The sequence below is a fragment of the Leucoraja erinacea genome, chromosome 3 (genome assembly GCF_028641065.1).
Source record: "Leucoraja erinacea ecotype New England chromosome 3, Leri_hhj_1, whole genome shotgun sequence".
Lineage (NCBI taxonomy): Eukaryota > Metazoa > Chordata > Chondrichthyes > Rajiformes > Rajidae > Leucoraja > Leucoraja erinaceus.
Genome location: NC_073379.1, coordinates 39,740,243 through 39,762,599, shown reverse-complemented (window position 1 = coordinate 39,762,599; position 22,357 = coordinate 39,740,243). Strand labels below are relative to the sequence as shown.

The 22,357-nt window shown below is 47.9% G+C and overlaps 1 protein-coding gene across 1 annotated transcript in view; it reads left to right on the top strand.

Annotated features, from left to right (window-relative positions):
- The first annotated feature begins 7,257 nt into the window (after nucleotides 1–7,257).
- Nucleotides 7,258–22,357, top strand: part of si:dkey-238d18.4 (TBC1 domain family member 17) — a 40,495-nt gene continuing 25,395 nt past the window's right edge. The window contains exons 1-3 of the mRNA XM_055632481.1: nucleotides 7,258–7,543; nucleotides 16,822–17,007; nucleotides 19,891–20,015. Coding sequence (XP_055488456.1) covers nucleotides 7,273–7,543; nucleotides 16,822–17,007; nucleotides 19,891–20,015 — 582 coding nt within the window. The 5' untranslated portion in view covers nucleotides 7,258–7,272. The remainder of the gene's footprint in view (nucleotides 7,544–16,821; nucleotides 17,008–19,890; nucleotides 20,016–22,357) is intronic.

Sequence of the window (22,357 nt, the reverse complement as noted above, 5' to 3'; positions counted from 1 at the left end):
GAGTCCCGCGGCCATTCCAAGCCGCGCAGGGCGGTGATGTCAGGCCCCGCTCCAGGAGCTCTTCGACCCCGCAACTCGGGCGGGAGAAGTCGCCGTTGCGAGAGCCCTGAAAAGCGGTCTCCCTCCAGGGACCCGTGGGCTCCCGGTGCCGCCGTCCGCCAGACCCGCAGTTGCAGCCTCCGAATGTCCGGAGGTCGGGCCAGCAGCAGCAGCAGCGCTCCACCACCGCTCCACCCGCTCTGGACTCGGCCAGCTCCGCGACGGTGAGGTGAGTCGTCGGCACCAGAGTCCCCGGTCTTCTCCTGTTGGAGGCCGCTCCTCGTTGCAGCCCCAACGACAACGGAGTCCCGACAAGAAAAGGTCGGGTCTCCCGTGCAGGGAGCGATTTAAAAGTTAGCCCCTCCCTCCCATCCCACCCCCACCCCTCCACACACACACCCCAACAAAAAATAACAAAAACTACATAGAAACATAGACAAAAAATAATAAAAACGCGGACGGGCTGCAGAGGCCGCTGCTGACGAGAGTCGCGCCGCCTACCGGTCCATCATGTGGCTCAACTCTATAACTGCAATCTTTAGAGTGCAAGTGCTGGTGTCATGTAATACGGGGGATTCACCACCAACACCTTTGTTAAAAAATTAGTTGAATGCCTTCTGTTTTATCTCATTTACCTCACTGTACATCTTTCTTCTGCAGTCAACGCAGCACTGTCAGTGCCATTGTGAAGTCCAGGAGAAGCCCGACAAAATGTTGGACATTGTGGCAACATCTAGTGGTCACCCTCGTCAGGAGAGCTGGGACTATCACGTGACAGAGTTTTGGCATGAGTTGGTGATGAATCAGTCGTCAGTCAACTGGTGTGCCCTATAACAATGGCAGGAACTTTACTCAAGTCTTTAGCAAAACGTGCGTGTGTGCAAAACTGTATTTGTTAATAAAGCCACTGTTTTGTTCAAAATATTTGGATCTCTACAGTGGTGACCCCGCCAATCCAAAACGGTTTTTATTCGATTTTTATCATGGACGCAGCCGACAACCCAACCCAGCAGAATGCAATTTCCATTAAACTGCCCGTTTTCTGGACATCACAGCCCCACGTGCATTCGAGCAGGCTGAAGCCCAGTTCCACATTCGGCACATTACGGCCGACACGACTAAATATTACTACGTGGTTGGTGCGCTGGACCAGGACACTGCCGGTCGCCTCATCCATTACCTTCGCCAGCTGCCGGCAAGTACGATGGCCTCAAAGCACTCCTCTTGCGCACCTTCGGGCTCAGCAGCTGCAGCCGGGCCGCTAGGCTCCTACACATGGATGGTCTCGGCGATTGCAAGCCATCCGTGCTGACGAGTGAGATGCTTACCTTGATAGAGGGCCATCAGCCCTGCCTCCTGTTCGAGCAGGCTTTCCTGGAGCAGATGCCCGATGAGATCCGCCTGCTACTCGCGGGTGACAATTTCGCTGACCCCCAGCAGCTGGCTGATCGTGCGGATGAGCTGTGGCAGCAGGGTGGAGCCTCTATCGGTCGGGTGTCAGCGGTGCCTTGGTGGGTCCAGCGGCCGGTTCCAGCCTAAACCGAGGACACAGCAGTGAAGCCGGCCACGAGCGACGATGGTAAAGGTACGTGGTGTTACTACCACCAGCGCTGGGGTTCGAGGCCTATCGATGCCGACCACCCTGCACGCATCCGGGAAACGCCTCGGCTGGCCCCCAGTTGTTGCTGCCGCAGCCAGCCAGAAGCATCGCCTCTACATCTCGGACCATCATTCGGGGCGACGTTTTCTCATCGACATGGGAGCGGGGGTCAGCATTTTTCCCCCATCGGGAGTCGACACTAGTTCTGGTAAGCGGGGGCCTTCTCTGACCGCTGTCAACGGCAGCTCCATCAGGACGTACGGTGTGTCCCTCTCATTTTTGACTCCTGTCATTTCACCTAGACTTTCACCATTGCCGACGTCTCCCAGCCGCTACAGGGTGCCGATTTCCTCCGGGCACACTCCCTGCTGGTCGATGTGAAGGGACAGTGTCTCGTCCCCAGTTTCAATCGGCCAGCCCCAAACATGAAGTGATGTACCATATTCCCACCACTGGACCGTCACTCCACGCACGTGCACGCTGGCTCCCCCCCCCATAAGCTCCAACTTACCACTTGACGAGTTCCGCCAGATGGAGGAAATGGGTATTGTGCGTCGCTCCGATAGCCCGTGGGCATCTCCACGTCACATGGTCCACAAAGTGTCTAGGGACTGGAGGCCCTGTGGCGACTACCGCCATCTCAATAATGCCACGTCGGCCGACCGGTACCCTGTTCCTCACATCCAGCACTTCACGGCCTATCTGGACGGCGCCAAGTTTTTTTTCTAAGATCGACCTGTTTCGTGGCTACCACCAAATTCCGGCCCATCCGGACGACGTACCCAAGACAGCTATCATCATCCGCTTTGGGCTGTTCGAGTTCCGCCTGATGCCTTTTGGCCTCAAGAACGAGCGTGTGTGCAAAACTGTATTTGTTAATAAAGACACTGTTTTGTACACGATCTCTACAACTGTGCTAAAGAGTGGTCAATGGTCACTGGCATTCTAAGATTTTATCACCTTGATAATACTCTAAACTTTCCCTTGACGGGTCAATGGTATTCACCTTTGATATCAATTAAGGGTCAGAAAGGCACAGTTACTCTTTAGACTTTAGAGATGCAGCGTGGAACCAGACCTTTCAGCCCACCGAGTCCAAGTCGACCAGCAATCACTATCATTAGTACACAATTTACACATATTCTGAAGCTAGTTAACCTACAAACCTGTACGTCTTTGGAGTGTGGGAGGAAACCGGAGCGCTCAAAGAAAACCCATGCAGTCACGGGGTGAACGTACAAACTTCATACCAACAGCACCCAAAGTCTGGATCGTACCCGGGTTCTGACACTGTAAGGATACAAAGGATACAAAGGACATTTATTATCACATACACCAATTGGTGTAGTGAAATTTGACTTGCCATTGCAGCACACAAATAAAGATAAGACACAACATTAAAGAATTTAACAATAAATATAAAAACATCCCCCCACAATGGTTCCCACTGTGAGGGAAGACACAAAGTCCAGTCCCCATCCCTTTGTCCACCCATAGTCGGGCCTATTGAGGCCTCCGCAGTCACCGCAGGCGGGCCGATGTTTCAAACCATTCTCGCCGGGTGAAGGTGCTCCGGCGTCGGGAGAACCCTCTCAGCAGCTTGGGATGCCCGGAACGGCCGCTTCCTTGCTGGAGACCGCAGCTTCCAAAGCCGACAGGCCGCGCTGGACTGAGCTCCACCATTGTCGATCTCGTTATGTATAACTTCCCCATGCATATTGATTGTTATTGATTGCTTGTTTACTTGCTTCATCTTAAATGATGCACTTATCCAGCACAGGTCCGAACATTCAGCATGCAGATCCTGTGGTATGGGCAAAGGGTTCTAGTCACCATCCATTGGTCAGTTAAGTTTAGCCTGAAATAGTGGAAAGTATTGGCTGCTTTGAGCACCGCTACAATGACCATCACCTATGCATATTCAACCATCATATCAGGTTACAGTGCTGAGTTCATTCAAACATTCTCTACTTGAGCCCTGAGCATGCCCTGTACAAGTCTGAAGAAGGGTTTCGGCCCGAAACGTTGCCCATTTCCTTCGCTCCATAGATGCTGCCTCACCTGGTGAGTTTCTCCAGCATTTTTAATACCTTCGATTTTCCAGCATCTGCAGTTCTTTCTTAAATAAATGCATGGTACCAGTCTAGGTATGCAGTGATTGGTAAGCAGTGATGGTACGGTACTTTATTTGTCACATGTACCGAGGTACAGTGAAATTCATTTTTTTATACGGTTCAGTACAAGTACATAAGCACTTGGATACATATTAGATAAGCATCTCAGATACAGTTCAGATATATAGCAGTAGTACACTAATACAGTATACAGCATCACCAGTTTGGCTCCATTTTCAAGTCGCATTTGTTGTAAGTGCAGGGATCTTGGTCTGACTATGAAGGTTCGTTGTCCTGGTGGTGTTGCAGGGTAGACCTGACCAAGCTTAGTTGTTGATGTCCTGCCCCGCTGCTGTAGGCCGCGGGCGGTCCACATGCTCAACCTCTTGGAGCGGCGCCTGGACCAGCCGAGCCGCAGGCTGCTGCAGGGCATCCAACCGTCGAGGCCATGCGTTCCCTCCCGCAGCCGGTCTAATTACCGGCCTTCCAGGTGGGTTCCCGTGGGTCTTCGATCCGAGGTGTGTGAGCTGGGCCTTGCGAACGGGTTTCGGTCCGCGGAATGTCCGTCCATGGTGGGAGAGTCCCCAGTCTCCGGCAGGCGAGCCAGGTTTACAGGGCGGGTTCTGGTCTGTGGGTCTTCGGCAGGTGAGTCGGGCCCACCGGGCGGGCAAGTCCTCAGTCACCAGGGGGAAAGCTGGACCCGCCGCGGGTCCCCAGTCTATGGGCCGCGGCTCTCCGGGATACTTCCGCCTCCATGCGGTTCCAACCCCAACCTGCAAGGAGTGGTGGACACAGTCCATCCATCACACCTTGTCATTTCCTTCCATCCATTCCATCTTCATAGTGTGCAACATCAGGTTGGTCTGTATTGCCAAGGATACCTGCCACTTTGGCCATATCCTGTTCTCTCTTCCACCTTCTGGAAGATACTTGAAAGCTTGGATATCCAGAGTTATGGACAGCTTCTTCCCCACTGCTCGTCGACTTCTGAACCAATCATCTCTTTCACACATTGATCTGACCATGAAGGTCCGTTGCCCTGGTGGTGTTGCAGGGTAGACCTGACCAAGCTTAGTTGTTGATGTCCTGCTCCGCTGCTGTAGGCCGCGGGCGGTCCACATGCTCGACCTCTTGGAGCGGCGCCTGGACCAGCTGAGCCCCAGGCTGCTGCAGGGCATCCAACCGTCGAGGCCATGCGTTCCCTCCCGCAGCCGGTCTGATTACAGGCCTTCCAGGTGGTTCCCGTGGGTCTTCGATCCGAGGTGTGTGAGCTGGGCCTTGCGATCGGGTTTCGGTCCACGGGATGTCGCGGTGGGTGGATGGTCAGTGGGGCGGTGGACCCAGTGAGGCGACGATGTTCGGTGGACCCAGTGAGGCGGCGGGGTGAATAGGCCCCAGTGAGGCAGCGGGGTTCGGCGGGACCCAGTGCGGCGGCGAGGGTCGTCAGGCCCAGCGAGGCGGTGATGTTCGATGGACCCAGTGCGGCGGCGATATTTGATGGCCCCGGTGCGGCGGCGAGGTTCAGCGCGCCCAGTGAGGCGGTGTGGTAAGTAGGCTCCTGTGCAGCGGCGAGGTTCGGCATGCCCAGTGAGGCGGCGTGTTAAGTAGGCTCCTGTGCAGTGGCGAGGTTCGTCGGGGAAAAAGCCTCCGGAATCACACGCACAGCGCCACTGATGGTAGGTTTTGTAACAACGCCACTATGTCAAAAGTTTTATACACCTTGGTGGAGCGGGCCGAGGCCCCCCTAGATCTCGAGGCCCTAAGATTGTTTGTGAAGCTTATATGTAAATCCGGCCCTGGGTATACGGTAGAGCACACTTCCTCATTGCATCATGGCCTAATTCTGCAGCTCAAATGCCTAGGAATGAAGGAGACCAGTCCCTCACAAGTACTAACTTTCTCATCATCAAAGGGATCGATGTGCTCAAAATGGCAGCCAATATCATCAAAGATGCACCACCCTGGCCATGTTCTCATTTCTCTTACCATCAGGAAGAAGGTACTGGAGCCTGAAAACCGTGACCACCGTTAAGAACAGCTTCCTTGCCATAACCACCAGGCTCCTGAACACTACCTTTAAGGGGCATGAAAGGAAAGATACAGAGATGATTTTTCCCGTCTGTCTGACTGTAACATGGACTCAATCTCAAAATAAAAAAATAGTAATTCAAAATAGAAATGAGAGGAAATCTCAACATCCAAAGGGAAGTGAATATTTGGAATTATCTAATAAAGCTGTGGAATTACTAAGAAATTGCTGAGAGGCTGAGAAAATGGCTGGGTATATTAAATACTCAGATGAATAAAGATTTCAATATCAAGGGTCATGGAGAAGAGCCATTAAGTTCTACTGAACAGAATATCTCTTCCCTGCACATGTCCATACCCATCTACAATAATTCTATTTGTCCACATTAGTAAAGTAACCATCTATGCCATGACCATTTAAATGCGCATTTGAATAGTTTTTAACTGTATGAATTGTACCTAATCCCACTACTTTCTCTGGCAATGTGCTCCAAATATCAACCACTCACCTAAAAAACATACAACTCAATTTCCTTTTAAACCCCTTCCTCTCCCCTTAAACCTGTGCACTCTTACTTTTCATTCAAGATTTTGTCTATTTATTCCATCTACAACGCATATAATTTTATGTACTTGGATCTGGTCAGCCCACAGCTCGTTCAATTCAGGCGAAACAAACCCAGACTCTCCAATCTCTCCCCATAACTAAAGCCCTCAAATACACACCTCACCCAGGTCTGGTCCAGTGTATTATAATTTGCACAAGTAACAAAATCAAGAGATATGGGGCGAAAACAGGAACAGAGTACTGACTTAGGATGATCAGCCATGATCATACTGAATGGCGGTGCTGGCTCAAAGGGCCGAGAGAGAAAGAGAGAGGAAGAGGGGGAGAGAGAGAGAGAGAGGAAGAAGGGGGAGAGAGGAAGAGGGGGAGAGAGGAAGAGGGGAACTAGGCCAAGAACCAGGCTTTTCAGGCCGGAAATTCAAGACACGGAGCATCGAGCCCAGAGGGAGTAGAGAGAGGAGGAAAGGGGGAGAGAGAGGGGGAGGGGGGGAAGGGGGGGGAGAGAGAGAGAGAGAGAAGAGGGGGAGAGAGAGGAAGAGGGAGAGAGAGAAAGGGGGGGGAGAGAGAGGGGGCGAGAGGAGGGGAGGGGGAGGGGGGGGGAGAGAGGAGAGGGGGAGAGAGGGAGAGGGAGAGAGAGGGAGAGGAGGGAGAGAGGAGAGAGAGGAAGGGAGGAGAGAGGAAGGGGGGGAGAGAGGAAGAGGGGAGAGAGGGAGAGGGGGAGAGAGGAAGAGAAGACGAGGGACAGTGAGCGGTAGAGGGAGGGAGAGAGAGAAAGAGGGAGAGAGAAAGAGCAGCAGCCGGATAGAGTGCACGGAGTAGGAGAGGAAGCAGCGACCAGAGGGGAGGGAGGTACTCAGTGCCGGATTAGCGAGCGGGCTCCAAGCCGGATCTCGGCGGGGAGACTCAGGCCCTGGGATGAGCTGATGGATCGGGGCGGGGGCGGGAGTGACAGTGGGAGCGGGGCGGAGGCTGCAGGCGGCCGGGGGCCCGGGGAGGAGGGCGGCGAGGCGGAGGGCCGGCCGGGGGCCGCTGGCGAGGAGCGGGGAGGCGGCAGCGGCCCGGGGGAGGGGGCAGGGCCGTCAGTGTCGCCGCCACCGCCACCGCGGCTCAACGCCCACACCTTCCAGCAGCTGTTGGACGCGGACGGGAGGCTGGTGGGGGAATCGCAGCTCCGCAAACTCGTCTTCAGGGGCGGTGAGTCCTCTCCGGGGGGGTAGGGGTGGGGGAGAGAGATGGGTGGGGGGTGGGAGAGACTGGGTGGGGCTGGTCTGGGGGTAGGTGGTGGAGCGAGGGGTGGACGGTGTCTTGGGGACTGAGGGGTGGGAGTGGGCATCTGGGTGGGAGGAGAGGGTTTGAGGGGGACAGGTGGAGTTGGTGGTGGGGGACAGTGCGATGGGGAATAAGGTCATGAGGAATAATAGTAGAATTAGGCCATTCGGCCCATCAGGTCTACGCCATTCAATCATGGCTAAACTATTGATCCCTCTCAACCCCATTCTTCTCCTGCCTTCTCCCCATAGCCTCTGACACCTGTACTAATCAAGCATCTATCTATCTCTGCCTTAAAAATATCTGCTGACGGCCTTCTGTGGCAATTCCTTCTCATTACCTTCCAAAAAGAACGTCCTTTAATTCTGAGGCAATGGCCTCTAGTCCCAGACTCACCCACTACAATAGGTGGGTGTGGGGTTGAGGAGGACAGTGGGAGGGATCTGGGTAGGAGGTTCTAGGCGAGGGGGGGCAAGGTGGGATGTGGACAGGGAAGGGGATTAAATAAGGGGGGGAATGGTGGGAGGGGGACTAGGTGGGGAGCGCTGGATGGGAGGGGGAAACTGGGTGGGAGGAAGGTGAGAAGGGGGCGATGGCACTGGGAGGGGGATGGTCAGGTGGAAGGAGGGGAGGGGAGTTGGCAGGGAATGAGGGGAAAGTGGAGAAGGGAGTGAGTGATGGGGAAGTGAAGCGTGAGTAGATGGAATGAGGGGGGAGACATGGGTGGGGAGAGAGGGGGGGAGGATGGGGAGGAAGAAGTGGGAGGCTTGACAGGGTGGAAGGGGAAGTGGTGAGTGAGGAGGGTGGCAGGGGAGGGGGTGGAGTTGAGTCAAATAGAGGGGGTGGAATGGAGTGGTGGAGTAGAAAAAAATGAAGAGTGGAAGGAGAGGAGGAAGGGGAGATAAGGGACTGGAGAGGAAGTTGAGGAGGGGAAGCAGAGGATGAAGGGGTCAAAGAAAGAGGGTGCTACAAGTGTGTATTGGTTGCTGTAAATTGCCCATGGTATACAAATAGTATATTGTTGGGTGGGCTGTGACCTTGTTGAGCAATGCAGGATGGAATAGATTAACCATGGGTGGGCACTAAGCACCGAGGAGGGGCAGGTGGGAGGGAGTGAACAGACAACTGGATTGCAGACCTCCAAGGAGTGGTGAGTGAGTGGGGGACGAGGGGGAGAAGAAGGTGGGGAGGTGAGATTACATAGCACAGTGGAGTCCCACAGCAAAGCAGTGTCCACCCCACTTTCGAGAAGGTGACCAGTAATACTTTACAGAAGAGAGTATGAGATTCCCTTTTCTAGGGATTGAAGATCACTGTCCTCCAGTCAAGAGAGTGAAAGTGACAGAGTAATGCACGCCAGTGGAGATGTACCCCTCCCCTACCAACACCAAATTCCCTCCCCTTCCTAAGATGGTTAAAGCACAGAGCAAGAGAAAATAGAAATATAAAATCTTTCACAGTTAGGTGTAATAAATGATGAGTTAATAGAGCAATATTATTTGTTCTCAAGGGATGGCAGGTGTTAAAACAGCCAGGGTGCTTATAATTATGCATGACATTGCAGTATGTGCTGCTGTGATTCTGATAGGAAAGGTGCAAACTGATAGAGATCTCCTTTTAGTAGCTACATGTAAAGGTTAAGCTGCCTTCATTTTACGTGATTGAATTGTTGCACTTTCCAATTTTCTCATGTGAACCTGCCTGTGGTGTGTTTAAGTGTTGAACTGCTGGTGGTTAGAATATGTAAAAAATGCATTCACTGGGTGTACAGCGTAATGAGCTTTTATAAGCCAATAGTTTACATCTCTTCACAAAATTAGTTCATATGCCTAATTAGATAATTTTGCAGCTTATGATCAAAAACATGATCAACGAGCTAGGCTTGAAGAGGTGTCTTAAAAGTAGGAAAGATAGCTTTGAGGGGGAGATCTACCACTTAGATCCAGTGAAGACCCAGTGGGCAAAGGTGCAATCTTAGTCTATTGCAGTATGTTGAGGTCATGAAAGGATTTGAAAGTCAGTCATCTAGCTTGAGAAGGTGGCAAGGTAGGACATGTGAGGCATAGTACTGGATATCTTTGTGTTTATGTGGAGTGGTACAAGGAAAGCTTGCTGGTAGTGCACCACAAAACTAAGTCTGTTAGAGACAAAAACATTCACGGGTTCAGCATCACATGAACTAAAGCAAGAACTGAAGCCTCCATTGTTACAGAGCTGGAGTTCGGTAGCCTTACAAATATACGTCTCTCTCATACATTCTGGTTGTAAAAGAAAGTCCCTTTGTGAAAGATGTGACGGAATAATTAGTTGTTTTTCTTTAATTAAGAGCTACGTGTGCACTGCCATATGCTACTTGTGATGGCACGTGCTTAAGTGCTGTGAGATTATGGAGAAATATTACAGCTATGGTATAAAATACAAAAATAACGTTGCATTTATAAAGTGCTTTCAATAACCATGCTTAAAGAAGTTTACAGCAGGGCTCTCACTTAACTTTCTTCCTCTGTTGTCAGCCGGGCAACCTTGGCAACTTTTTAGGTTGCCAAATGACAGTTTAGGTGGTCATTTAAGACAGCTTGCATGACGCGTGCGATAATGTGCTCGGACGAAGTGCGTAGTTACCAGTCGGAATTATGGTCAATGAAGCATTCACATATTATTTCTGCTTCAAATATAGTCACAAACTAAACATATTCACCAATCAAGACATGATATATACCACAATGACATGTAGCAACATTACAATACAGTATCTCATCTCTTTTTACTCGTTGCAATGAATGCAATTTCTATTATCTCTTTGCACTTCCAAAGAAAAATGTGGTTGGATTATTTAGCGTATGATCAACCTCGGTGAGACCAAGCGCAGGCTTGGCGATCGCTTCGCACAACACCACTCAGTTCGTAATAACCAACCTGATAGCCCGGTGGCTCAGCACTTCAACTACCCCTCCCATTCCGAATCTGACCTTTCTGTCCTGGGCCAGAGTGAGGCCCATTGCAAATTGGAGGAACAGCACCTCATATTTTGCTTGGGTAGTTTACACCCCAGCGGTATGAACATTGGCCTCTCCAATTTTAGGTAGACCTTGCTTTCCCCCTCCTTCCCTTCCCATTCCCAGCTTTCCCACAGCCTACTGTCTCCGCCTCTTCCTTTCTTTTTCCCGCCCCCCACCCCTCCCGACATCAGTCTGAAGAAGGGTCTCGACCCGAAACGTAGCCTATTCCTTCGCTCCATAGATGCTGCCTCATCCGCTGATTTTCTCCAGCTTTGTCTACCAATGGGATCCCACCACTGGTCATATCTTCCCATCTCCTCCCCTGTCGGCTTTCTGCAGAGACCGCTCCCTCCGTAACTCCCTGGTCAATTCGTCCCTTCCCACCCAAACCACCCCCTCTCCAGGCACTTTCCGTTGCAACTGCAGAAAATGCTACACTTGTCGCTTTACCTCCCCCCTTGACTCCATTCAAGGACCTAAGCTGTCTTTCTAGGTGCGGCAGAGGTTCACCTGCACCTCCTCCAACCTTATCTATTGCATCCGCTGCTCTAGGTGTCATATTTTGCTTGGGTAGTTTACACCCCAGCGGTATGAACATTGGCCTCTCCAATTTTAGGTAGACCTTGCTTTCCCCCTCCTTCCCTTCCCATTCCCAGCTTTCCCACAGCCTACTGTCTCCGCCTCTTCCTTTCTTTTTCCCGCCCCCCACCCCTCCCGACATCAGTCTGAAGAAGGGTCTCGACCCGAAACGTAGCCTATTCCTTCGCTCCATAGATGCTACCTCACCTGCTGAGGTTCTCCAGCATTTTTGTCTACCCATTCACACAAGTTCTGTTATCCCACTTTCCTCACGCACTCCCTACTCATTAGGGGCAATTTCACTTACAAAGCCAATGCGGCTTTGGGCTGTGGGAGGAAACCCACACGCTTGCAGGGAGAATGTGCAAATTCAACACAGACAGTGCCCGAGAACAGGATCGAACACGAATCTCTGGCATGTGAGGCAGCAAGTCCACCAGCTGTGCAACTATATTTTATTTTCCAACACACAAAAAAATTATACGTTGATAACTTTGGTTACTAAAAAAAAAGAAACTATCCATTTTCAGTCTTAAATCTCTAAGTGAAGCTATGTCCCGCTTTACAGTTACTGCATGTTTTAATTCAGTTCAAGACTATGGGGCAGTACATTGGCCATAAAGTTGCTGCCTAAAATTGCCAGAGACCTGGAATTGATCCTGAATATGGGTGCTGTCTGTATGGAGTTTTGTTTTCTCGTTTATAACATTGTTTACAGAGTACTATGTTTACAAATTCTGTTGCGCTGCTGCCAGTAAGGATTTCATTGTTCTAACTGGGACGTGAGAGAATAAAACACTCTTGACTCTTGACTTACGTCGCTAATGTGTGGGACAGAACTAGTGTACGGGTGATCGGTGGTCGGCGTGGACTCGGTGGGCCGAAGGGCCTGTTTCCACGCTGTATCTTTAAATTAAACTAAAAACACTAAAACCAGAGGAAATCTAAAGAACGGCCTCTACTCGAAACCCAATTTCTACCCAATTTCTTCTATCCAGAGATGCTGGCTGCTCCATGGAGTTCCTCTGCACAATTAAAGCATGGAATAGTCTTCACCCTACCAAAGGTACCCAACCAGATGCAACTAAATTTAAGGTAGCTATTTTTTTCCCAAGAACCCTTTTTTGCTTAAGTCCAAGTCAAGAGTCAAGAGAGTTTTATTGTTATGTATCCCAGATAGGGCAATGAAATTCTTGCTTGCTGCAGCACAACAGAATATGTAAACATAATACAGAACAGGAGATAAAAGTTCAGTGTGTCTGTATAACATAGACCATATATATATATACACAATAAATAAACAGTTAAAATCCAATAGGCTGTTATTTTTCGTAGATTACCACGATATTGATTTTTTTTTAGGTCCTTTAAACTCGGCAGAGGTTTTGAATTAAGTCGTGAAAGTGGGACAGGCCCTTTACCTGCATTTTTCTACAGCTTAACACTATATTCTGCACTGTTTCCTTTCCCTTTTTGCTCTGCCTGTTGTATTTGCCTACGGCTTGGCATCCCAACCATTTTTTTACTCGTGGACATTTTTTATCGGGCTCAAAAAAACGTTCCGACTTACCTGATGCCACGAGTACCTAAGGCTAGCATAACGAGCCGCTACGATATATCTACGAACTCCTACGACTTCCTACGGACTCGTTACGAACATTCTGCGAGCTTGAATCAAGGGGAAAACTCTGGAAAATTTGTGAATAACTCGTGAAAGTGGGACAGGCCCTTAAAAAAGCGTACAAGGCTGCAATGAGAGAGATTGTGACTACGTCCTTAGCTTATTACTATCCATTCAATAGTATAATAACGGGGGGGGGCGAGACTGTTCCTGAAACTGGTGGTGCGTGCTTTCAAGCTTTTGCATCTTCTGCCTGATGATAGAGGGCTGAAGAGGAAATGACAAGTGTAAGTGGTCCTTGAATATTTTGGTTGCTTTCCTGAGATAGCATGTGGTCTAGATGGGGGGTTTCTGGAGGAGTGGAGTGGTGGGGGGGGGGGAGGAGGGGTGGTTTGCATAATAGACTGGACTTCATCCACAATTCTCTGCAATTTCTTGTGGTCCTGGCAGAGCAGTAACCAAACTAAGGTGGTGGTGCAGCCCAACAGGATGCTTTCTATGGTCCATCTGTAGAAATTGGACCATATTTCACAATTTCAAGATGAAAAATATGCGAAAGCTCCGTACCAATGGGAGGGGGGACACACCACCCCCCTCTCCCCCCCCCCCTCCCTCCTCCCCCCTCCCCCCCCCCCCATCCACCCCTCCCCCCCCCCCCCCCCCCTCCCCCCCCCCCCCCCCCCCCCCGGTCGCTAGGTCCCTCTGGCTTGGTCTCACAATTTCTCACTCCCAACTCTCACCAAATGTTGGCAGCCCTGTAAATTTAAATTGCAGGCCGATTCTTGCATATAAATCTTGTATCCTGTTGGGGGCAAAGGTTAGTTAAAACAATGGGTAAATGCCTTTGTGGATCGGTACGCTTTGTTTTAGGAGTTAATTCGGCCTTCCAAGTTGGGGTGGGTGGTGTGGTGGTGCAGGCTGGGTGGTAGTGAATAGGGAGACCATTCACTCACTTTGTCTTTAAGCAGCAGGCTAACCTACCAGATTTTCAGCCCACGGAGTCCCTGTGAGATCTGAGCTCAAAATAAAATTGCCACCTGTTCTGCCCAGAAGAATGCCAAGACAAATAATATTAACTCTGGCTTATTATTATGTGTAGTAATATTTAATTGTCTTTCAACAAAGCCAAGTGTTCACAGTCTGTTTCCTCAATTCTATAGTGCAAACACATTTTCCACATTGATGCTATTCAGGTGTGACATCTTAGGTAAAAGCAAAACTACTTTTTGAACTAATAGGCATTAAAGATTTCTGATGGAGAGAGTTTAACTTATTTTTAAATATTTGCATGAAGTACACTACACCAATTCAGCTTTGCATTTTTATTGTATTTATAATGCATGTCTACATTTTTTTAAGTTAATTTTTAAACTTATCAGCTGCTTTCTGCATATAAATCCTCTGTTCTGTTTTGGGTAAAGTTAGTTAAGTCAATTTGATTAAAAAAAAAAACATCTATTGATGCTCCTGAACACATCATCAGTGATGTAACCTGGGATCAGTGGGTGTTTCTGGTCTTTCAACATCAGACACCCTCGCCCAGGCGACCCAGCCGTGGTTGATCAAACCACGACGTGTTCAGGTGGCATTCGCTCCTCCCCATGGACCTCCTCTCCTGACCCAGAGCCATCTCAAGGCCTTCTCCGCTGCCTCTGCGGTTTTCTTGATGGCTCTTCTCCTCGCCACTCCGTTGATGCCCAGTGCACTCAAGGCTTTGTAGAGCGATTGCTCTGCAAAACCTTTGCAGCTAACCTCGATGGGCATACACCTTGCCTTCCAGCCCTGCTTACGGCAGTCTATGACCAGCTCTTCATACTTGGTGATCTTTCTCTCGTGGGCCTCCTCCAGACGGTCCTCCCACGGCACTGTCAGTTCCAACAAGACGATGTTTTTGGTTGCCTCTGAGACCAGGAGGATGTCTGGCCTCAGGGTGGTCATGGCAACGTGCTGTGGGAACTTCAGCTGTTTCACCAGGTCTACAGAAAGCTGCCTGGCGGATTCCTGACGGATTCCTGGCTGCTGTGGTTCTTGGCAGCTGCACTCCAGCCTTCACGAAGGTGATCATCTGGGTGGTGGGGCGTGCTCGTCTGCAGCTGCTGAATCCTATATGTGTAGTAATTCTAGCCTGTAAAGTATAATCCCGAGCTGATTTTTCTATTTCAAAGGAAACATTAGGTGGGTACTATCTGCAGTGCAGATGGACTCTGTTGCCTATCAGAATACTGAAACAATTAATTGTATGGCACATTTTACAAATTAATATCTTCCATGAAAGGAGAATGATTTAGTTTGCATGTATTTTTCTCTGGGAACTGAATTTTCTATGCACTCTTACATAGTTAGGAAATGTCTGATTAGCTGTGACGAGGGAGAAGTGATGAGGAGGTACTCAGTTTCATCAAAAGTTGAGGCTGCATAAAGGGGCTTTGTTGCCCTTTGATATTCTCAGCTTTTGTTGGTTGTGTATTAGTCTCACTTTCAAATCAAAACATGTTCTAACTTCAAACCTTGCACTTGAGAGTGAAGCTCCTGATTCCCCGCAGCAGCATGACTGAGGAGGTGCAGCACAACTGTTGGTGCCATTTTTTTCAAAAGAGGAATAAAGAGACTCACTCCAACCTCACTTGGTTATAAAAGATCCCATGACACCATTCCTTTTGGAAGTACTTTGTTGGCTGTAAAGTCCTTTGGGACCTGCTGAGGTTGGGAATGGTGCTACAGGAATGCAAAGTATTTTATTTGTGTGTAAGCTGCATCAGGGATTTACATTTCAAATACGAAATCTTCAATGCATGGAATAGAAATCAATTGAAAAATAGCATTTAGCATTTGCAGCATATGTGTACTTTGGTAACGAAGAAGGCGCTGTGCCGCATTAAAACACTTTTTGTAAGAATGCTGAAAAGGCACACACCTGAAAGAATTCACTGGCGTGGCAGAATATCACAGTTTCCCCTTCCCACTGTAAACTGTCTGTCAGCTTCATGGGTGCAAATCCATCAGCAGAGTTCTAGTGGTTTTTGTTTAATTAACAGCAGTGTGCAAGCAAATATCTTGTCAATAACAATAACATCCCTATTTTTTCCCAATCTTCTTCCAGGGCAGAGAAATCAAGAACTATAGGCCATAGGTTTAAGGTGAGGGGAAAGATTTAATAGGAACTCGAAGAGCGACTTCACACAGAGGCTGGTGGGTACATGGAAAGAGCTGGCAGAGGAGGTAGTTGAGGCAGGTACAATAACAAAATCTAAATAATATTTGGACGGGTACATGGATAGGAAGGGATGAGATGGATATGGGCCAAACATGGGTAAATGGGACTAGTTTAGATGGGGCATCTTGGTTGGCATGGATGAGTTGGGCCAAAGGGCCTGTTTCATGCTGTATGACTCTATATTGCGCAATTTGAATATTGTGCATTGTGAGGAACATAAGTTTGATTTCAGTCTTGGCAATGGAAAGAAGGAGGAGTTTTTGTATATTTAGAAATTTAACAATCATTGTGCAATGGTAAGCATTCTATTCTATGATTGTATACACACCTAGTTTAGAGATTATCAAGAGGAAATCTAACTGTTGGACTGGGCTTAAAGCACAATAATAGTTACTCAGCACAATTTGGCCATGACGACGACATTTATTTTTTCTCATTCTGCTGTTGTATCCACTTCCTTCTTTCTTTCTCTCTCTTTCTCTCTCACACACTCTATACGCTCTCTCTCTCACTCTGGCTCTCTCCCTCCCTCCACTTCCTTCCCCCTCTCTCTTATGTTTATGTGGTATCTCCCTTAGTTGCCCACATTATTTACCTCAACTTCCCTTTGCTCACTAGATATGTAAGTCTCTCCTGAATTACTTAAACATATGCTGGTGGCAATTTCAGACGATGCCATCTTCGTGAGAATCGGACAAGATGCAAGTTGTGAGTCAGGTATTCTCGGCCAAGACAAACACATGTGGTTTGAAGAAGTGTATAAGCTTAATGCATGTGTTATCGGGTTCAGGTGGTGTGGATCCCAGCATTCGTAAGGATGTGTGGAAATTTCTGTTTGGGATGTATCCTTACACCTCTACTACTCGAGAACGCAAAGTGCTGGCGTTGGAACACCACGTCCGCTACAAGATGATGAAACACAGATGGTTGGACTTGATACCGAGCAGCATGAAGATGAGGGTGGATGAGACTGACAGTAAGTGATGCCACCAGTTAAATGCCCACATTCCAATACGAGATCAGAGTCTATCCAAAGTTCTGCTTTTATGTTGTACCCAGGAATAATTAAACATACTTTCATAGGAGCAGGAATGGGCCAGTTGACAACTCAAGCCTTCTGCACCGTTATTGATTGATTGATTGATTGATTGAAAGATATAGCATGGAAATAGGCCCTTTGGCCCATTGAATCCACGCCAACCATTGATCATCTGTTTACACTGCAGTTCTATGTTATCGCACTTTCTCATCCACTCCCTACACACTTGGGGCAATTCACAGAGGCCAATTTAACTACAAACCTCCACACCTTTGGAATGTGGGAGGAAAAGGGAGCACCTGGAGAAAACCCACATGATCACAGGGAGAATATATAAACTCCACACAGATAGCAGTCAGGTCAGGATCATACGTAGGTTTTGTCCCTGTGAGACAGTAACTCTACCAGCTGTGCCACAAGGCAGCATTTCTTCCAAAGTGCCACATGCTTACCTGAACCCTATGTTCTTGAGTCCTTCGGTGCTTTTGCTTAAGCTGTTCATTGGTTAAAACATTGGCAGTGTGGAAACATTGGCAGTTGGGGTAGGTTCTGTTCACAGAAAGCAGGATAAATCCAATGTGTTTAATTACCATCCAGTCAGCCTTCTCTCAGCCATTAACGAAGTGATAGATGGTGTCAAGTCAAGTTTATTCGTCACATACACATACGAGATGTGCAGTGAAATGAAAACTGGCAATGCTCGTTGAAAGTGAAATAAACTTGCCAACATCTGCTCACTGATACCATTTTTGCCAGGCCACTTGACTTCAGACCATATCATAACCTTGGTTCCATCACCGCCATTGACTGAATCAAGAGCTCTTCAAAGCTGATGTTAATGGGCATCATGGGCAAATGTATCAATGATTGGAATTATGCCTTGCATAAAGGAAGATGGCTGCGATTGTGACTGTCAATTGCCCAATCCCAGAGTTGGGGTTTCTCAGGCCAGTGTTCATGGCCCAAGCGTTCTCACCTATGACCTTCTCCAACATGAGTCTAGCCACCTATCCTTGACGTTCAATGGCATTACCATGGTCGAGTTGGTTACCACAATTATCACAATTGCAGGAACATCACCATCGATCAGAAACTCAACAATGCTCAGATACAAAGAATAATAATTCAAACAAAATGTCCAAAGAATATCACCCCTGAAGATAATCACTGTTAAGTTTCCACTAGCATCTAGGGCTGAGAATTCCAAAGATTCAATATTTTTGAGTGAATAAATTCCTCCTGATCTCTGTCCTTAAGGGTTTGGTCCTTTATTCTGAGACCACGACCCAAAAATGTTGATGATAAAAATTGAATTGGGGCATCCAGCAGAAAGCTCTGTAAGTTTGAACTTTCTTTTTACATTTTTCTTTTGCCATTCTTGTAAAAAAAAGTTTTTGTGTCCCCATTTACTAGAAATATAACGTGATAATGGCCGTGATGAAAAAGAAGTATCTGATACCAAGAGATGTAATTCAACCCAATCGGGACCATGCCAATGTCTCCCATGCATTCAAAGGACTGACACTGAATAGCAATCCACCTATTACTTGCGAGGCTTTGTGCCGTCCACACCACTTTTGTCAGCTTTCTGTCCCCACTACAATCAGTCTGAAAAGTCCCGACCAAAACGTCACCTATCCATTCCCTCCATAGATGCTGCCTGACCTGCTATGTTTCTTCACCGCTCTGTGTTTTGTTCGAGATTCCAGCTTCGGCCGTTCTGTCTCCAGTATACCATATCTTTACTGGATGTCAATGTGGAAAATTGTCCATGTATGTCCCATTAGCAAAAAGCTGGACAAAACCCAATCTCTTTAATTACAACCGAATTAGCATACCTTCGATCACCATCAGAAGTGCAATAAAGTGATGCTTACCACTCACCTGCTCACCAATGCTCAATCGGACATTAGTCAGGATCACGCAAACCAGGTTTGGTCACCGCCTTGACCCATCGAGCTGAATTCCAGACGTAAGGTGAGGCTGACTGCCATTGATATGCTACCTCGAAGTCATTGGTAATGCCCGTCATCTGATAGCATGGGCATACATTGTACAGAATGTTCATCTCGGGTTTAATTTGATTAAGTTTATATTGAAACCGTATAAATATGTAAACAGGATAAAAAGGAATCTGCTTTCATAAATAGACACAAAATGCTGGAGTAACTCGCTGGAGAAAAGGAATAAACTACATTTCGGGTCGGAACCCTTCTTCAGACATGCTTTCATAGGTTGTCTCCAGACATCATACCGACTATGGTACAGCAGCTCTGGCTGGACAAACAGTGTGTGTGTAATTTGGGCAGCACGGTGGTGCAGCGGTAGAGTTGCTGCCTTACAGTGCCAGAGACCCGGGTCGATCCTGACTACGGATGCTGACTGTACAGTGTTTGTATGTTCTCCCCGAGATTGTGTGGGTTTTCTCTAGGATCTCCGGTTTCCAAAGACGTACAGGTTTGTAGGTTAATTGACGGTATAAATGTAAATTGTCCCCAGTGAGTAGAAGAGTGCTAGTGTACGGGGATCGCTGGTGGCCGAGGACGCAGTGGGTTAAAATGCCCGTTTCCGCGCTGTATTTCTAAACTAAACCAAATTAAATTTGTCCAGATGCCAATCCTATTTAGATAGTGGGTTGATTGGTGATCCCTCTGGAGGCAGAGCTGGTGCTGATGGAGTAACTGAGGGAGTTCCATCTCATTCTTGGTGGTTAACAGTAGCACCTCCATGTAATGATATCCATAGATGTAAATCTAACCAGGGAAATAGATGATGCATGCTGGCTGATATATGCCTTTCTTGTTTATTTTTACTCTACAGAAGAGCTGTATGAAGTGGCACTTGCTTATCAACAGACTAGCGATGCCTGCAATCTTAAAGGAGAGGAAGTGGACCTGTCAGAGAAGAGGTGCGAGCAGATAGCCTTCTTAGAGCTGCAAGCAAAGGTCTGTTTCCTCAGTGGTAAAAACCTTGCTGAAACTGTAACTATATTTGGTTCCCATGCAGTAGTAACAATGCAAAATACATAATTTCGAAAAATTATCCATCTGCAACATGTATCAGGAGTAGGCACTCAGTCCCTCAACCTTATTGTGCCATCCACGTTAAAAGCTGTGAAGACAGAAGTGAGAGATCATTAGTGGCTGATTGGTGAGTTGATCATCTAAAACTAAAGGTCATATATATAACATAATCCATTGTGGACAAAGCTAGCTTTCTAATTCTAGGTAAACATCAGATGCTCTGTAAAAACAAAGTTTCTTGATTTGAATTGAAAAGCATGGGGTTAGAGTATTATTACAGGAGAACTGGAAATGTAGATGAATGGGAATGGTTAATACCTTCCATCAGACAGTTGCCCCAGACCAGTGAAGCAAGAGATGTTCTTGCACACTGTAAAATTCTTAAGAGTTCTTAAGAATTCTTAAATTATGTAATGATGATCAAGGGGGAACATTAGAAGCCTGCAATATGAATCATCTTTTCTGTAGGTGATATGGATCAATTTCTAGTGCATTAAACTACCTGAGATCACTAGCCAAAACGTTTTGATGAATTTCAAGTATTTTCATGCATGAAACATTTTTTATTTTTTCTTCTGCCGAGCCACGAGCTGGGGATTTTGCTGGTGCCTCTCCATTTCCAGGCACTGGAAAACCAACTGGAACATCTCATGGCTGTAGATTCCACAGGATTATTGTTCCCATGAAAGTTACGGCTGAAGTAAACAGCTCTCTTTAATCTGGCCTTGAAAATCAAACATACAGTACCCCACTTCTTTTTCATGTATGATTTCTCTTGCTTTCTTTCACAGTTAATTAGTAAAGCTGTCACAGGACATTTTAAACAGAATAGATACTGTTAATGTTGGCAGTGTGAAATATGAACAAAAAAATGCAGTCAGTATCAGCAGATCAACTTCCACTGGTGGTGAGCAAAACAGAATTAATAGTTTCAGCTGGGAGATCCTTCACGGGAATCTTTGTGACACTCCGAAAAAGGATTAATGAACTGAAATGTTAAAGATAGCTACAAAATGCTGGAGTAACTCAGCGGGTCAGGCAGCATCTCTGGAGAAAATGAATAGTTGACATTTTGCGTAGGGACCCTTCTTCAGACTGATTGGTTTCAATCAGAAATGCTGCCTGATTTATCAAGCATTTATTTCAAAGTCAAGTACCCTTATTGAGAACTTACTTGTCCAGGCCAATTTATTGTAGTTTAATGCTAGTTCTGACTTGATAGTAGTGAGTCATACAGCACAGAAACAGGCCCTTTGGCCCAACTTGTCCATGCTGACTAAGATGTCCCATCTAAGCCAGACCCATTTGTCCACATTTGGCTCCTGTCCCTCTAAATCTTTCCTATCCATGTATCTGTCCAAGTATCTGTCCAATCTAGAGACAGCCATCAAGGCTGTGCTACCTGCCGATCACCAACCCCTCACACTCACCCCCTACGACGTGTACGTGGCACTGAGTAGGACTAATGCACGTAAGGCTGCTGGCCCTGACGGCATCCCCGGGCGCGTGCTCAGTGCCTGTGCTGCGCAGCTGACAGACGTCTGGACTGACATCTTCAACCTGTCACTTGCCCAAGCAGTTGTCCCCACTTGCCTTAAAGCCACCTCCATCGTGCCAGTGCCAAAACACTCCACTGCGGCAAGCCTCAACGACTTCCGCCCAGTTGCACTTACCCCCATCATCACCAAGTGCTTCGAGAGGCTGGTCCTGGCCTACCCCCCACACTGGATCCCTATCAGTTTGCCTACCGCAAGAACAGGAGTACGGAGGATGCCATCTCAACGGCACTTCACTCCGCCCTCTCCCACCTTGACAACAGAGACACTTATGTAAGAATGCTGTTCATCGATTACAGCTCAGCATTCAACACCATTATTCCATCAAAACTGATCACCAAACTCGGTAACCTGGGCATCGACCCCTCCCTCTGCAACTGGATACTGGACCTTCTAACCAACAGACCCCAGTCTGTGAGGTTAGACAAGCACACCTCTTCAACCCTCACCCTGAACACCAGCGTTCCTCAGGGCTGTGTGCTGAGCCCCCTCCTCTACTCCCTCTTCACCTATGACTGCACACCTGTACATGGTACTAACACCATCATCAAGTATGCAGATGATACAACGGTGATTGGCCTCATCAGCAACAACGATGAGCTGGCCTACAGGGAGGAGGTCCAGCACTTAGCAGCATGGTGCGCTGACAACAACCTGGCCCTTAACTCCAAGAAGACCAAGGAGCTCATTGTAGACTTCAGGAAGTCC